Genomic DNA, 16,754 nt, shown 5'->3' on the forward strand with positions numbered 1-16,754 from the left:
GTAACGGATGATGCTTCCTGTCAGAGCTATGTACCTTCGTTTCCAACCTGTCGATATGCCCGCACCTCCCCACTCAATCAAAGCAGTATGACCTGGACACTGAAAATAAATTGTTGGAACGGTAAACGAGAGGCACTCGGAAAACGAAAGCAAGACACGTAAATGTACTATACGTATGCGCACGTACGGATCAGACATATGCGGTGACAGATAGCAGGAACCGGAAGGTGGGGGAGGACCATGACCAGGGAAACCATATGGACAAGAGTACGGGAGAGTCTGTACGTTAGGTGCATCATGGATGAGCGGGAACCGTCGTTGGGGAGGTATAAGATAGAGAGCTCGGGGAGAGAGGAGAGTCCGTTGAATTGTACACATTCCTGATATCGACTGCTCACGAGAGGACTCTGCCGGTGCGCCTTAGTCCTCGATGTCGGGGATCTCAGCGACGTCGGGGATGAGTACGCTGACGGGGCGCTCCTTGGAGAGCAGGACCGGGCCCTCCAGCATGCCGACGATGTCCTCGATGTCCCCGCCGCTCTTGTCCGCGACGACGGAGCCGGAAACGGTGTCGGACTCGGTGTCGACGTGCGTCTCGCCCTCGCTATGTGCGGCGTCGGCCTCGGAATCAGACGTCGCGGGTATCTCGTGCGTGTCCAGGGCCTCGGGAGTGGTATCTTCAGCCTCGACGTGGGACTCTTCTTCAATGGCGAGGACCTCCTCCTCGGAATGTGCGGAGACCTCGTCGTGCTCCTCAATGTGGTGCTCTACTTCTTCAACGGCAGGTTCCTCGTGGTGTTCTTCGACCGCGAGTACTTCCTCCTCAGGCTGCTCCTCAACATGTTCTTCTACAGCAACCTCCTCATGCTGAATCTCCTCCGGCTCGTGAGAAATGGCATATTCGGGCTCGTCAACAAGTGTGCTGCCAGACTCCTCGTGTTCGTGATGTTCGGGCTCGTCGTGAATGACCGCCGGCTCCTCGTCATGGTGCTCAGGCTCGCTCTTGGTCGCAGCCTTGGTGGCAAATACAGCGGCTCCACCCGCAACCTTTGCCTTCGTAGCGGTGCCGACAGCACTAGCTCGGGGCTTCGCCGCAGTACCCTTCGCAGCGGGAGTCGTCTTCGTCGGCGTCGCCTTCGTCTGCGTGGGAAGCGTCGGCTGACGGACTTTCGAGATGCTCGCCGCCGTAGGCTTGACCAGCCTATCCAGGGTCTCTTTCGACGCCGTCGGCTTGCGCACTGGGGCCGCGGCGGCTGCAGCCTCGGCATTGCGCGCCCGAGCGAGCGACGCCGCCGTGGGCGCATACAGCCCGGATGACGGCAGCTTCGGCTTCGGAGTAGCCGAGGGGGTCTTCGGCCGCGAGGCGGAGGGGGTCTTCGCGCGTGCTGGCGTGATCGGGCCCGAGGCGCGCGAGCTCGGCCTGGAGCGCGAGGCGGGGGCGGGCTTTGCGGACGGCGTGGCCTTCGGCTGGGGCACCGCTGAGGTCGACCGTGCGGAGTGGAAGGAGGAGGGCGGGGGCGACTTCACGGGCGTGCGGGTCGTGGGCTTTGCGCCGGCCGTGCTGGGTCTGCCCTCTCGGTTCTTGGACGGGGTGACGGGTGGACGGGCACCTATGGCGGACGACCGGCCTGAGGCTGGTTTGGATGGTGTTGCGGCCACCTTCTTCTTCTGTGGTGAGGGGGAGACGGGGGAAACATGTTTATCGGAATTGACTGGCGTTACTGGCGATACGGGGTCTGCTGCCGGTTCTATAGGCTGAGCGGGAGCTGGAGGACTCGACGCAGGAATGATCAGAGGCGTTGGTGCGACGGCGGGCTCCGGGGACTTGGACGTCTGCTCGCGCCGGATCTCAAAGACGTTGCTCGGGGTCGTGGTCGGCTTCGGCTTAGGCGGCCACTCGCGCTTCTCCTTCAGCTCCTCCTTGGCCGAGTCCCCCGTATGCTGCGACGCGACGCTGGACGCGCGCGGCGGGTTCGCCGCGGCGCCGGGATTGCGCTTGTGCTGCTGCTCGAAACGGCCGATGAGGTTGGCGACGCTCTGACGTGGACGCTCGTCGGGGAGCGGCCTGCGAGGGGGGCGGGACAGCGGTCAACGATCACGATGCTCAGATGGCGCGTCGATCAGCGCAGAGCGGGGGCGTACATTGGCGTTCTGGGTGGCTGGTTGAATGCACGCACGCGTGTAAGGCACTGGTAAGGCTGGTCGCCCTCGCCGGCGAGAGCAGTGGTAGTGAAACGAGCTAGTGTAGATGTCAAACGATGGAGAAGGTGTCGGTGAACAAGTCAACTGTTGTAATCACGCGGGTTGGCCTCTGCGAGTCAGGGCGCCCTTTCGGAGCTCGAAAGCATCTCTATCGGAAGCATACTGCATTGATCACCGAGCTGATCCATGTTACCATTATTCAGTTATCCCTCAATTATCGCTCAATGACGTGTTACGAAATCGTGTAAGCTCTACTTCACCGGATCACTCCGACCGTGTCCGGCCCCGCCGCCCTCACAAGTCATCCGCGATGATCCTTCTATTACTAAAACTTAAAGCAACTGGTACAGTACGGTTACCAGTCGGCGAAGAGGACTCACAAACCTCTTTCGCAGGTCCCATGCTCTGTGGTCAGCACGCAAGCTCAAGCTAGGCTAGCCGTCGCACTTTACTTACACGTTCCAGTTTGTCATAGGCCACGGCTGCGTAGTACCTCGAGCTCGGCTTGCCGAGGCCACGCACTGAGTATCACACTCATGGCGAGCATTGTCTGCAAACATCTGTTAGGTTGCGCTAAATCTCAGTCTTAACTCATGCTTGTTAGATCCCCCAATCTCGCAGCTCGTCGCTGTGGAATGAACCCAGAAATCGATGACGTTTTCCGCTACAGGTACGAGCTCCGAGCGCTTGAGTACCGACATTCCTCATACTGGGTAACGCCAAGGCAAGCTCAGCAGGCTCTTATTCGACTGAGAGGCGGCTCACGATGATCCAAAAGACCTGTGACTAGGACTCTACACACAGGGTGCCATACAACTTGAAAATAGTATAGGCCTACCAGACCACTGGCAGGCCTCCTCGTACTAAATCGTCTTCTAGATTCCATACATCACCCCTTCCGCACACAGGATCATCGTATACAGGCAACTTCGACATATAAAGCCTCTTTACGGGTCACACGACGTCGTGCCTAGGACACGAATCCCCGCCAATTCAACCGCTACATGGTGAGCCCGCCGCCCCGCCTTCTCTGACGGGAGAAGCGCAGCTTCTCGACACCGTGGAGTCTGTAGTCTCCAGCCCAGCGGCTACATAGTTTCTTTATTGTTTTTACTTACAAAGCTAATTCCCTAGATCTTACACCACAGCCAGCCAGCTTCACGTACCCCCGCAAGCCTACATCGACCATTGTCAACCACCCACGGCGCGTTGCGATCAATGACATCCTCCTCCAAAAACGGATCGATCGACGGAGCACTCTACGCAGAACACCCGGAGCACACGCGGACGGCGGAACACAGCGGTATCCACCAGAACCCGCCGGCGCGGCCCCTATCGTGCGCCCGAACGCGTCCAAGCGCGCCACAAGTTCAGCCTACCGTTGGTGCGAAGTGGAGACTCTGACCGCCGGCGACGTCAACCGCTCCTCACAGGCTCCTGTCGGGCCCAATCTGCTATCTCGACGGGGCGTTGGGGCCTCCATTGAGGTTCGTTCACATGCCATATTGTGCGCGCTCCATAATTTTATTCGAGCAGCTGTACGGTGTGATTGTTCGACAGACGTATATTCGCAAGCCTGAGCAGCCGCTTCCGCACGTACCCGGCGAGGTTCCCAACAACTACGGACGCGATACCGCGAACGCGATACCCAACGCTCTGGGCCTACGCAGCGTCTGACGTGCCCTATGACATACATACACTGTTCGCGATCACTCGACACGATCGAGCTTCGACCGCAAACCCACGTCCAGTTGCAGTCTACCGAATAGCCCAATCCACCTCGCCGCCGTCCTAATCTCCCAACCTAGTATACGCTTCCGCTCCGCAATCTCACCTGCGCCGATCTTCGTGAAGAACGTGCGCTGTCTGACATAGGGGCCTGCAAGTTGCCGATCGACTGGCACCTGCTCGCGCGAACCACCGCTAGTTGTGGCGACGCCCGCTCCTGTCAGGGCTCTACCAAACGCTAATCTAATTTCGCTGTGGCGCATATGCATGAATGCATGAATGCACGAGGCCTCGTGGTGGACGGGCAATCACACGACGTGCACTGTGGACTGTGGATGGTGAAACGGATCGTATTTTGGGACACGACGGAGACGAGGCGTACGTACAGGAAACCCAACTGATGTACAAGTACAAAAAAAAGGAAGCAGAATCGGCGAAACAAAGTCGATAAATACGAGTACACGGTGATACAACTTCTTGCGACCCAGAGTGCAAGGAGACATGTGTGCAGTGCAAACGAGGGGCGGACGCCAGATGACACATACTGGACGTGAGGTGGGAGCATACATACACAGGATGATTGATGCCAGAGGAGGAATGAATGGATTCCATTCCCCGAGGCAGGGCGCGGTGGTCAGCCGGACGGCCAGCGTGACCAGCGCCACCGTGGCCGCAGGGAGGAGGCAGGAGGGTTTGATCAAGAAACCGACTCCGACCTTGCCGCCTTCCGTAGTGGGGAGCCCGTGTGGGGATAGGCTCGCCCATGACCAGAGAAGGGGGTAGGCGATTAGAGTTCTAGTAGAACACGGCGCTCCCGCACGCCGTTAGGGAGGCAACACGGGAGGCGGGAGCGCCCACTATAGCACATTACGAGGCGTGCCTGCGGGTTTTAGAGTGTGCTGAGTATGATACAGCGCAGGGCGGAGCACCGAATATCGTGAGACGGTAGGGTGAAGAGAGATAGGGAGTGTCGGTGTGTGGGGGGATAAGGCGACGAGCCGCTCAGTTGAAGCCATCGAAGTGGCCCTTCAGGATGCGCTCGCCCATCGGGGACGGAGCGCGCGGGGGACGCGGAGTGCCTGCGGCCATAGTGTTCGACCTCCGGGCCTTGCGCATGGGGCTGCCCGCAGAGGGAGACTTCATGCCTGGCGGCGTGGTGCTGCGCGGCGCCTGACCCGAACCATTCACCGGCTTCGGGACCGGAATCTGGGGCTGAGCAAGCGAATAGGCGTTCAATACCATGTTCTCATGGGGATGGTGCGACAGGAGCTTACCCTTGCCATGTTCCCCCCGAGCGACAGACGACGGAGGAGGCCCGCCGCACGGTCTTGCTGGTGACCAACCGGGGGCACTGCGGGCGCGGCATAGCGGTCTCCCGCCGGCCAAGCGGTACTGGCACTGCGGCCGTGCCGAGTAATAGGCTTCTCAGGCTCAAACTCTTCGTCGTCTGGAAATAGGGATGAGCGGGCGTAACGGCGGATAGTGCGGGCGGAACGCACCTTCGTACACTGGCGGCGCCATGCCCCTGCGGAAGGGGTAGGTCGCCGCGGTCGGAGACTTGGGAGACTGGCTGAGGAAGTAGGAGAGGATGGGGGAGGTGCCCGGGGTGATAGGCGCGATGCGGGGTAGGGTGCCTGACGCGGGGGTCTGCAGAGGCGAAGCGGGGGAAACTGATCCAGAGTCGGAGGACGATGATCCCTCGGAGACAGAGCCGGAGCGGCGGCGGCCTCCGATGGGGATGGGCAGCGAGCGCGGGGCGGAGTTCTCGTTGTTGGACGACATGGTGCGAAACGGAATATATTCGATCTACGAGGTGCGCTGGGCGGTACAGGTGGGAACGGCAAGCGAGTGTTATTAGAGCAGGAGAGAGGGAGGGCGTCGGCGGGTGCAGCGGCGGCTTATATTGGGGCGGGTCCAAACTCCGACGGAAAGGACCCTGAGTCGAACGGTGTGCCAACTCCAACCTGACTCGGCGTTGCCCGTGCCTTCTGCACCACCGTCCCATCATGCCCTGCCCAGTCCTGCCCATTCCCCTCGCTTCCCTGCTCTCTTCTCCGGGTTGCCATCGCCTGCTCGGGAGAAAGAGTGCGCCCACTTCGCGGCGCAGGCCTGCGGGTCGAGACGCGCTGGAATCACGCGATGAGGAGGATCTGAGCGGGCTCTGGATCTGGACGAGGCTAACCCCTTTGTTGCGCATCTCCAAGCTCTCCCGCCCCGCGTGACTGCCTGTTTGATCGCCTGCCGTCACTCCACCTCCACCGCTCACTCAGGCTAGCGCGTCCCGACACTCTGCCCCATTCACAATTGCTTTCGGCCTAATTACTCGCCTACCTCCCGGCGCGGACGCAACAACGCGTCCATAAACACGCTGAGTGTCGCGCGGCGGACATGAACGCGTCGCGCGAGAGACCGCGTCCGTCGCGACGCGCCTGAGCGCCTCGGTCGACCTCGCCCTCCCCGTTGCTCGCCATCGTATGTTCTCGAGCTCGCGTCTTCCTCGCGTGTGCGGCCGTGGTCGTGGCGACGTGCATGGTACGATGCGCCCAGATAAGCACCGTCACCGTGGTAGCTTCGACTCCAGGCGTGCTCACATGCCCCTGCCCATTCAGTTGCAGAAGCTCGTGGCTACGAGGGTGCCCCGGCTGCGCGACATTGCCCGGACGCTAGCGCGGCAGACCGCTGCGAGGGCCGGAGCGCACCCTTGCTTTAGGCACCCGTACTGGCCCACAGTCGCCGTCTAAATGTGAGTAAGCTTAACGATGGACATGCAACTGCCAAACGAACACTGGTCAGTCAGCCTTGCTCAGCTGTCTTTGGTGGGCGTTCAATGTCCTTCTCCAAGACGTTCGGGTGTAATACAGGCCGATGCGCAGCCGGCAGTAATTCTTTGTGGAAAGACGGACTCCGAGTGATACTTACTCGCAGAAACCCCTGCCCGAATGCGGTCGGGGATCAGTCGCTCCCGGCCGGGGTATTCCTTCGTGCCAGCTCGCCGTGCCCGCACTGGTACCATGCAGGTTGTGTCATTGCGAGAGTCTCAAACGGACTGGTTTGTTGTACTGATTTCTCTTGCACTTGTGACGATTTTTAAGCCGTTCAGATCGCGCGCAAGGCAACCACAACGCCTCACGCGCGTCAAGTCTTAGGAAGAGGTGGTCGGGCCCTCGGGCGCTGGCCGCTATGAAAGCAGGTCTCTGGACCAACTATATGGTTTCAAGCAGTACCCAGCCTCTCCAGCTATCTCCAGATGTGTAAAGCAACCGACGCCGGCCTTCCCCAGTTCACCAGGCCGTTTGCCATGTGCGCCGCGGGGCCCCGAAGACTGCTCCTCCTTGGCCGCGAAGCGTCCCACGGACCCTGTCGCGTGAGAGCCTCTCTACGACTCCTGCTGCGATTTCTCTGCCTGTCGTTCGAGGTCTAGATGCGCACGCACCGCCGGTCGTCCCGTCCGAGGGTCCCTCGTCATCGCTGCATCACTGAGGCCGCGTTCCCACCGTCAAGAATACGCCTTGCGTCTTGAAGGCATAGCAGTCTCAGCCGAGCACGGCTGGACTGCAAGCTCACATCATCGAAACTGCGCGCTTTGCTACCGCTGCCATGTGTGGCGACGACGATCATTGAACCTCAACTCTCAACTTTCGATTCTGTGGTTCTGCGCGCCCACGATCAAGCCACACCAGCATTTCGCACAGTCCAGGATGTGAAGATGGAGGCAGAGCGGATGCCCGCAGACGCAGCGGTGAGCTCGGTGAGTGTGCACGCATCCCTGTCACTCCGAGTTCTGAGTTTTAGTACTGATCGAGGAGAACGTGGCCGTGCGCTACGTAGCAGCGCTTCTAGGCCCGACGGAGGTGTGCTTCGCCTGCTATTACCCCCGGGTGCACACACGGAAGCGGCGGAGACACCGTCACCGTGCATCTCGTATCTTCGAGCTGCCTCTCTTTGTTTGAAAATCACAGACTCGCTCGCTATCGCGTGTTTGGAACTTCAGGGCAAGACTGGGGCCAGGGTGCAAGGCACGGCGGGCGGCGGGTAGCAAGCGACAACTCGGCCGCCCTCGTCATGCCGCGGCCTCGGTGTGTATTCGAAGCATCCTCGTTCTCTCCGGGAAAGCCTTCTGGCACAACATGCGGTCCCTAGTGTGAGGTGGCAGACGCCAAGGGCTCATGGCGTGTCTGCGAAGGCCTCGCGCTTCGCCTCGGCCTGGATGAACTCCTCGCATTCAATCCTGCTCTTCTCGACGTCCACGAAGTAGAGGAAGCCCGTGCTGAGCGCGCCCCTGTATGTCCCTGTGCGTCAGCAGCAGTCAAAGGGTCAAGAGCAAAGGGACGGGAACACGCACAGTATGAAGAGGAACACGAAGGGATAGTTGTCGTTGTTCCCGGACGCGGTGATGATCGCGGACGACACGAGGGGCCCGATGAACGCGGACGTCTTCCCCACCACGGAGAAGAGCGCGAAGAACAGGAACCTGCGGGACGGCGAGGATGGTCAGCTGTTGTAGCAGCGTAGTGTGGGTTACGGGCACGTACATCTGCGGGAGCGGCGACACTTCGCTGATCATGGTCTGGCTGTATGCGTACCAAGGGCACACCATGAGGCCGTAGAAAGCTTGGTACAGCCTGCGTTGGGGTGTGAGTACGAGTAGCATAGGGAATACGATGCGAGGTGTCGTACCAGATCTCCCAGACGTGCTTGAAACCGAACTTGTCGGTGTGGATCCCGATGAGGCCCCATATCGTGAGGATGAGGATCCAGAACACGTTGAAGCAGAGCATCTGTTGCGGCGTAAGAACCGTGCACCTCAAGCATGATGTGGAAGATCGACATACCGTTTTCGTCGGAATTTGGAAACGCTTCTGAACGAGCCAGAACAGGCTGTTGGACGGGTCAGCGTTCTGCGGGGACAAGGGCCGAGGGCACGGTCCGCACTATATTCCTGCGCCTTGGGCGACGATCCCGACGATGAGAAGCAGGGTCAGCTGGAGCGTCGAATACGACACAACACTATTCTGCAGCGTCCCAATGACGGTTCTGGAAGTACCTGAGTAAGCGTGTCATATACAAAAGGGGGAAACTTACACTGTAGTGTTGAGGACGTCTCCCCTGCAAATTTCGTCAGCGAAACGCCCAAGCGTTTGAGAAAGCGACGCACATCAGGAAGTAAAATATGAGGTACAAGAAAGTCTGCTTCAGCCTTAGACACTCGCGAAACGCGACCACTGTCTGCTTGAAGCCAATAGTCAACATGGATGCCCCTGCAGGAAGGGCCAGTCCTGGTCGACGTTTCTCGAGGAAGAACCACGGCAGCGCGCATAACACTACGACGCCGTGCAGGTCAGCACGATACCTCGAGGGTATTGAAGATGAAGAACGACATACACCATATTCCTCCCGCGAAAGCAATGAGCACGCTGAAAGCCTTCGTGTTGTTCTCGGTGCTTGCGTCGGACTTTAGGCCCTTGAGGATGCCGACCATGACGGCGAGGATGATAATCTCGCCTGCTGAACACACGGCGAACGAGACGTTGGATATCCGGTTTCGTTCCATGGATTCATAGTCGGCATGCTCAACGTGCCTAGTATTAAATCAGCGACGTACGATACAACTTACCCAATTGACTTACGACTTTTCGCCTGCAGCGAACTTCTCGGCCGACTCCCGTACGTTGGGGAGGTCGCGAGCAAGCCCGGGAAATGCGGCCGTCCAAAATGTGAGTGCACACTGTGACGGTCGCTTAGCAATATGCAGGCGGATGAAGGTCATTTGAGCGAACCTGGTAGGTAATTACTGCGAGCCAACATTGTCAGTAGGGTAGGCGAATGAGACGATAAACGGGTACGTACAGCCGAGGATGTACAACGCGACACCCGCCTGCCATTTTGATGGGTCTTCAACCCCAAGCCAAGCGAATGAGACTGCAGCAGCTAGGATCGTGAAAAATATGGTAATATTGGGCCTGTAGGAAGCAGGCGTGAGCCATGGCATAGACCAAACGTTTCTAGTACTCACCTCCACGAGCCGTAGTCGGCCCAAGCGCCTACTATAAGTAGGACCGCAGCTTGCAGAGCGAAACTGATGCCATTTGTAAGGAGGACGATGGAGTTTACTGAACATGGCCAGTTTCTTGAGGGGTTGCTCAAACGAAGGGACTCTGCAGCATTGCTTACCGTCACGCACTCTCCCGAGGTATGGTAGCACACAATCCGTGCCCGACCCGCACGGCGCAGTGAATTGCGGTTGACTTGGGTCGTAACCTGCGAGGAACAGCAGGTTCTGGAACTGGGACGGTCCGAAATTGAATCCCGATAGGCCGTTGTTCCCCTAAAAGCGCCTCGATCAGCTTCACGGGGCCAAGCACGAGTTATTCCGTGCCACGGAAGACCGACCACTCACGATGTAATAAACGTAAAAGGCCCAGAGCTCTACGCGAGTGGTCGATCGCCGCGGCTGTATACTGGCGTCCTCGGGCTCGGCGCGGTCGCCGGGGAGGGTGAGCTCGACGTCCGCTGGGTTTTTCTCCTTCTCCGACATCGTTGTGGACAACCACCGTTCACCCAACAACGCCAGGGCATTTGCGCGGCACCCACAAGCCGCCCATCGGGGGCGGGCATTTCGTCATAGTGTTTTTAGGGCGCAGAGGGGAAGAGATAAAGAATATTGTGGGGTTTTGGCGAGCAAGTGTCCACATATGGGGTTAGTAACGTCCATTGGCTAATGGCGCAAATTAGCATATATAGTCCTATGAACATGTATTGCGCCGTCTCAGGCACTCTGATTTCTGCCAACTTATACTCGTAGATGCTCTCGTTGTGCTGTCTGCAATGTCATAGCTTGTGGCATGCGCGATGAGAAGTGTGTGGCGACTTTGATCTCTGCCATCGTGATAAATAAGTTCTTTATTATGGGCCGATAAGAGGCGCCTGGAAATGTTGCGAGGCAAATCCCGATTTCCTCCGGCAGCCGGCGACGTTGACGCAGTGCGCCTGCTCGCTGTTCACCACATTCCCGACCATCTCTCGGTCACTGTCTGCTATTGTCGCGTCGCGCATGTTACGTGCTCTGCCTGTCTCGAGGGCAGTGGGGGCGCCCGCGGGAAGGGCGTCGGTTCGGGTCGTCCGCCGAGTGAGTTGCTTGACCTCTGCCTCGCATCCGTGTCTCGTGTATCTGACAACAGCGAGCAGCGGTTCGCGACAGAACCGGCCCCTGCGCCGCCAAAGAAAAAGAAAAGCATCGTCAGGCGGCTCGTGCTCTACTCCGCTGCTGGAGTCTCTACATACTACGTCGGCAGCGCGTTCGTCTCGTTCCAGGTCCCGGCCTACCGTGATTTCTTCGTCGAGCAAGTCCCCCTCGGCGCGTCGTTCCTGCAGTATGCTGAGGACCACGAATGGGACACCCTCACCATCAACGACGTGTTGGACTCGGGCAAGAATGCGATAGTCATGTCCCGTGAGTACTTCGACAAACTCATGGCCCAGCTCGACCCGGAGAAGGCGAAGGAGGCCCTCGAGAAGACGAAGGCATCTGCGTCACAGGCCGCCGAGGACACTCGCGAGAGGTTGAAATCCATGTCTAAGAACGTCAAGACCTCGGTAGAGAAGAGCCAGGGCAAGGTGCATGATCAGGGTGCGAAGGCTGCAGCCATCGCGAAACACCAGTCCGTGCAGTTCTCTGAGGGCGTCGAGGATCTCATCCGCAAGGCCGAAGCTGCGCTGGCGGACAAGTCTGCGGTCACCAATCTCCCCGATGCAACCACCACTCCTGAGCAACCCGCGGGGTCACCGCCAGACGCGACTCCCCCGCACGACAATGCCACGGAGGAGACGTCGGTGCGTTCGAACGTCTACAACGCACCGTTGCCCGTGGGCTTCGAACCTCCACCCGGCTACTCTCGCCCCGCACCTCCCAAGCCTGCGCCCAAGGCCAAACCAGAATCTTCTGAGAAGAAGAGCGAACCCGCGCCTCCGCCTGCGCCGCTCCCACTCATTGCACCTGCTGTAGCGGAGCTCGGTGGATCTGAACCGGTCATTGCTCAACTCGCCACGGTCATCGACGACCTTGCGTCGTACCTCAACACAAACCCGACTGCAGCGGACAAGGCACGCGACATCCTCGACACTGCTAAGATCGACCTCACGCAGCTCGCAACCCGCTTCGACGAGGTCCGGGAGACGGAGCGTAAGAAGCTCGAGGCTTCTCTCGACGAGCAGGCGCGCGAGTGCATGCAGTCGCTCATGGAGCTCGAGATGTCGGCACAGGACAAGCTCGACACCCAGGAGGAGAGCTTCAAGAAGTTCTTTGAGCAGGAGCGCGCGAAGATGATTCAGGAGTACCGCCAGAAGCTCAACTCCGAGCTGCAGACCCAGAGCGAAATCATCAACGAGCGGTAAGTCTATCTCAGCTGTATGGTTCGTCAGTACTGACCGAACTTGATATCTGCTAGCCTACGTAACGAGGTCGTCGCGCAGGGTATCGAGCTCCAACGTCGCTGGATTCGCGAAATTAAGGTTCGCGTCGAGCAGGAGCGTGGTGGCCGCCTTGCGAAGCTAGACGAGATCGCGACGAGCCTCAAGCGCCTAGAACGTGTCGCGCTCGACAACTCCTCTTACCTTGACGAGAACATCCGCGTGCACGCCCTGTGGTCCGCTCTCCGCGCCGTTCATCACACCATCGACGCGTCTGAGCGCAAGCCGTTCCGGGAGGAGCTGCGGGCGCTCCGTCACGTCGCCGCAGCACGTGAGGACCCCGTCGTTGCTGCCGCGCTGGAGACTCTCGAGGCGTCGGAGGTGCCCGACATCGGTGTTGAGCCGCTTGCGGATCTCACGACGTGGTTTACGTCGTCCGTCGCACCCCGCGTGTCGAGTGTCGCTCTGGTTCCCGACCAGAATGCCGGCGTGCTCTCATACCTTGCGTCCAACCTGTTCTCGTCGTTCCGCTTCCAGCGTCATGGCCTGGTCGAGGGCTCCGACGTGCTGAGTGTACTCGCGAGGGCGGAGCACCATCTCAACGAGAAAGACCTTGATAGCGCGGCGCGGGAGCTCAACCAACTCAAGGGCCCTGCGAAGACTTTGCTTAGCGACTGGCTCGATGCTGCGAGGAGGCGCCTGGAGGTGCTGCAGGCATTGCAGGCATGTTTCAACCAGCTCATTGTGACATCCCATGGCTGATTGAAGTTTTCAGGTTGTCGAGACGGAAGCGACACTTGCTTCCCTCTTGGTTGTACAGGACTAGATTCTACATAATATCCGTAGTAGATTACAACACTGCATCTCTTCCTGCGTGCGTCTGGACCAGTCCGCTGGTAAATTATGCTTACAACACGCTCAATTCGTCACCAACGGCCAATGGGTAGATTATAAGTGGTGGCATGCATTTTTGATAAAGCGCATCCAGTGTTAGCGTGGTCCGACAGTACTTGCAACTCCGGGCTCTCAGTTCAAATCCACGTCGACTGTTCTTGCACACCTGCCATATCGAGAAATTTCACAGCGGATCAACGGCCCCGGCCACTGTTCCCAACTTGAGCTTGAACGTTGAACTTTTGCCATTCCTGATCCTGTACATACCGTATGCGCCAAGCATCAGAGCTCGTAAGTACGCGACGGTATTTTCCAAGACCATCAATTAATCGGTACCACAAGCTCTCATACAGGACACACGGGCGTGTCATGTCAACTACATGTGTGTTGGTGCAGGCTAGTGGCCGACATGCTGTAATATCCTTGGGTCTGGTGAGAAAGCTTGTATATAGGCCTATTTTACGGTACATGAGCTCAATATCATGATCGCTTTGGCAGTACACTAACTCCAGGCCGCGGTATCAGCGCCCGTTTTGTCAGCGGTACTTTGTCGGACGCAGTGCCTCCTTCGACCCTACTCCGAAAGACGGCCAACATGCTACGGCTCGCGAGGCACCAGCCCCGGTATCGGAATTATCTGAGGGGCCAGCGAACACCTCTGCCAAGCCCCCGCCATTGTTTTATAAACCTATAGTGCCCTACCCATACGAGCCGTGGACGGGGCCCGTCCCCCCGTGGCTCCGCGTCCCTTCTTTCAAACTAGAAAATATCAAGGACAGCGACTGGGTAGACCTATCGGATAGCTTCTTCAAGGTGGACGAGCGCGCCGGCTCGTCCCCTACCTTCTACTACACACTCCGCCGCACCAAAGTGGTAGTACTTACCCTTCCCGCCCCACACGCACGGCTTCTTTTACTGGACATGCGCCCCGGGGGTGCCACCCCTCCGGGCAGAAATACGCTTCAGGATCACAAGCCAAAGATCTGCCCGCTGGTTCGCTTTCGGGCGGGACCTTCTTGACATGTATGGGCTACCGTGGCGGCTGTCGGTGCTGGGCCTGTCCGCGCACCGGCACTTCGACTGGGTAGTCGATCAGCTCCTGCGGGAGGACCTGCTTTCTTTTCCGGAAGTGCGGCCGTACTCGCGCTACCTGGAAAACAGCGGCCTTCTTGGCCTTCCCTATATCTCCCATCACGTCGACGCGGGAGACGAAGCCCCATTCGGGTACAACTTCGGCACGTCCTCTCCCGCGAGCGCATGGATCATCACTTCCCTTCCGTTTCTGCATCGAATCGGCCTGCGAACCTTCTTCCGTATCGACGGTGCAGTGCCCCCTAGGTCGGGTACGTCGATTCCCGCTGTGACACGTTCCGGAGGTGATACTGACCGGCTCGAGCGCCACTAGGGTCTGCAATATTCTCCGTCGAGTGGCAGTACGACCGCCTCAAGCCAGGACGATATTTCTATGCGCTGCGGTGCCACAAGATTGTGGAGCCCCTGGTCTACCCATCCGCGAACGCCGGCAGACTCGCGTTAGCCGCGGTTGCCAAGGCGGCTGGACGGATACTTGAAAGCACGATTAGTCCGCAGGAGGACGACGCGGACGCATCGGGCCCAGTGGATACGCAACCGGGCTCACCACGGTGTGAGATTGCTGAAGGCCACCTGGTTTCTCTAGGCGGGAAGCCCTTGCTTTGGGCTAGGGCATACAATGGTGGCCCACCACGCGACGAGGACGACAAGGCTGCCGCGGGGGTTTCAAAGTAGGGTTCCGTGCTATATGATGGTGCGAGACGCCACTCAGGCCTCCAGTTCCCATATGCATGACTGTAGATGGGCAAAGCTTGACCTGCACTCAAACTCATGCTACTTGGCTCTTCACTACCTCCCATACTCTCGACATACGAGACCATTCCTACGGCGATACCAGTCTTCGCACACACATACGAGGATTTTGCCCACAGTCTAACTATCACGCCCCTCTGGAACTGGGGTTTAGGACTTGGCTAGACATTCCGCTGGCGTCCACAGACATTCTCTATTGTCCATATGTGGCAGACGATAGAAACCTACGAGAACATCGATATCGCCCGTCGTTCACGCGCCAGCAGCTTGCGTTACCTGCGGCACCTCCAGTAGTGCACACTCGCAAATCACCTGCGCCCTCCTTACAACCGTCTGCGACGCCTCGACGGACTGTCCCGCCACGCCCCGCGTCACCTTCACCAAGCCCGGAAACACGGTCGCGCCCACGCGATCAGGCTCCCCGTGCTCCGTCCGCTGGCAGCGCTTCACGAGCTCGATCTGCCGCGGGTTCATCGTGCTCCCCACATCCGGCACAAACGCCCGGTAGAACGCGTCGACCTGCCCGCCCGAGCTCGATGGCGCGCTGTGCAGCATGCGCGAGAAGTCGTATGCGGCCTCGAGGATGGGGATGAGCGCGCCGCCGAGCGTCGTCTTATCGGACGAGATCTCAAGCAGCTGCTGGAGGTTCGGCATGTGCTCCGACAGGAAGAAGAGCGACATTGCGAGCGAGCAGGTCTCGACGGCGGCGGAGAACGTCTGGCGGCGCCATACCGCCGCAACCGTGGGGTCTCCTGTGGGGAGATCGTCAATCGATGGCCATTCGGAGAGATTCTGAATAAAGATGCGTTGCGCACGGGAGAAGATGTGTTCGTGGATCCGTGCCAATTGGATGTTCGCATCCGGGGAGTCCGTGATGACCAGACAGTTGATGATCCCCTCCGCGATCGTCTTTGACACCGTGTGCCGCAGCAGGCTCTGCACCTGCATCCCCGTCGCATTTGGCGTCTGCGGCGGGAGTTCTGCGGGGTTGTCGTCGAAGACATCGGTGAGCGCCGCCGAGCGCATCGTGTTCAGCGGCACTGGGGGGTTGCGTGCCAGCTCCGCCGCCCAACGGTTGATCTGCCTCTCGAGGCCTGACGCTGCATTCTGCGTATCCAGTCAGGATATACATATGCACACTTTACATCTGTTCTCAGAGCGATAGGCCCGTGGAAAAAATAATCACGGACAGCGGTTTCAGGTAGCGACGCGGGGAGGACGCGGATGTACACGCCTGGGTGCGCGTATCTCTTCGCGGTGCTCGCGACCAGCTAACCGCCCTACGCGATGCGTCGCCGCTGCGTCTGGGTGCAAATGCCTCTGTGTGTTTTTCCACGGGGGCCTATCGATTTGAGAACAGCTGCCAGAGTTTAGCGCACACCTTTATCGAGAAGTCATCGACGGAGTTCCCGTTCAGCTTGCTTGCGCCGAAATGGCCCTGGTTCGTGCCCTCAAGAAGCGCTATGCGTGCACGGAGCTGCGCAACCTGCTTCTCCTGCTCCTGGAGCTGCACCCGTTGCTCCTCGACTTTCTCGTGGGCAATGCGCTAGATAGATTGTCATGGGTGTGAGTGTGGCTGTGCGGCGATCCTATCAACGCCAAGACATACGAAGTTGGTCAGCGCATAACGGTACTGCTCTCCGGAGACAACATCGTGTTGTGGGGTATATGCCATGGTT

At 58.9% G+C, this 16,754-nt stretch overlaps 6 protein-coding genes across 6 annotated transcripts; 2 read left to right on the top strand and 4 right to left on the bottom strand.

Annotated features, from left to right (window-relative positions):
• Window positions 1–92: 92 nt before the first annotated feature.
• TRAVEDRAFT_29700 (uncharacterized protein) lies at window positions 93–2,280 on the bottom strand. Its single transcript, XM_008040970.1, has 2 exons — window positions 2,143–2,280; window positions 93–2,065 (listed from the first exon to the last, which is right to left on the bottom strand). Coding segments are annotated over exons 1-2 (1,647 nt in total). The 5' UTR covers window positions 2,145–2,280; the 3' UTR covers window positions 93–420.
• A 1,983-nt stretch (window positions 2,281–4,263) lies between these two features.
• On the bottom strand, window positions 4,264–5,782 carry TRAVEDRAFT_65420 (uncharacterized protein). The gene is made up of 3 exons (XM_008041592.1): window positions 5,430–5,782; window positions 5,205–5,377; window positions 4,264–5,142 (listed from the first exon to the last, which is right to left on the bottom strand). The coding sequence occupies exons 1-3, from the start codon at window positions 5,710–5,712 to the stop codon at window positions 4,933–4,935; spliced, it is 666 nt and encodes a 221-aa protein (XP_008039783.1). The 5' UTR covers window positions 5,713–5,782; the 3' UTR covers window positions 4,264–4,932.
• Window positions 5,783–8,068: 2,286 nt separating this feature from the next.
• On the bottom strand, window positions 8,069–10,467 carry TRAVEDRAFT_169653 (MFS general substrate transporter; the record flags this gene model as incomplete). Its single annotated transcript, XM_008041593.1, has 15 exons — window positions 8,069–8,209; window positions 8,273–8,401; window positions 8,463–8,552; window positions 8,608–8,708; window positions 8,763–8,808; window positions 8,863–8,964; window positions 9,013–9,036; window positions 9,086–9,251; window positions 9,313–9,509; window positions 9,558–9,655; window positions 9,708–9,721; window positions 9,778–9,890; window positions 9,944–10,040; window positions 10,102–10,255; window positions 10,328–10,467. Coding segments are annotated over 15 exons (1,586 nt in total), but the record flags the coding sequence as incomplete, so codon positions are not given.
• A 428-nt stretch (window positions 10,468–10,895) lies between these two features.
• On the top strand, window positions 10,896–13,392 carry TRAVEDRAFT_65422 (uncharacterized protein). The gene is made up of 4 exons (XM_008041594.1): window positions 10,896–11,056; window positions 11,116–12,317; window positions 12,375–13,059; window positions 13,112–13,392. The coding sequence occupies exons 1-4, from the start codon at window positions 10,982–10,984 to the stop codon at window positions 13,160–13,162; spliced, it is 2,013 nt and encodes a 670-aa protein (XP_008039785.1). The 5' UTR covers window positions 10,896–10,981; the 3' UTR covers window positions 13,163–13,392.
• An 859-nt stretch (window positions 13,393–14,251) lies between these two features.
• TRAVEDRAFT_48726 (uncharacterized protein) lies at window positions 14,252–14,997 on the top strand (the record flags this gene model as incomplete). The annotated part of the gene is made up of 2 exons (XM_008041145.1): window positions 14,252–14,573; window positions 14,636–14,997. 2 exons carry the CDS (start codon window positions 14,252–14,254, stop codon window positions 14,995–14,997), a joined length of 684 nt encoding a protein of 227 aa, XP_008039336.1.
• A 223-nt stretch (window positions 14,998–15,220) lies between these two features.
• Window positions 15,221–16,750, bottom strand: TRAVEDRAFT_65423 (uncharacterized protein; the record flags this gene model as incomplete). Its single annotated transcript, XM_008041595.1, has 4 exons — window positions 15,221–15,827; window positions 15,891–16,182; window positions 16,457–16,621; window positions 16,685–16,750. The coding sequence occupies 4 exons, from the start codon at window positions 16,748–16,750 to the stop codon at window positions 15,328–15,330; spliced, it is 1,023 nt and encodes a 340-aa protein (XP_008039786.1). The 3' UTR covers window positions 15,221–15,327.
• Between the last annotated feature and the right edge of the window lie 4 nt (window positions 16,751–16,754).

This window comes from Trametes versicolor (genome assembly GCF_000271585.1).
Source record: "Trametes versicolor FP-101664 SS1 unplaced genomic scaffold TRAVEscaffold_7, whole genome shotgun sequence".
NCBI lineage: Eukaryota > Fungi > Basidiomycota > Agaricomycetes > Polyporales > Polyporaceae > Trametes > Trametes versicolor.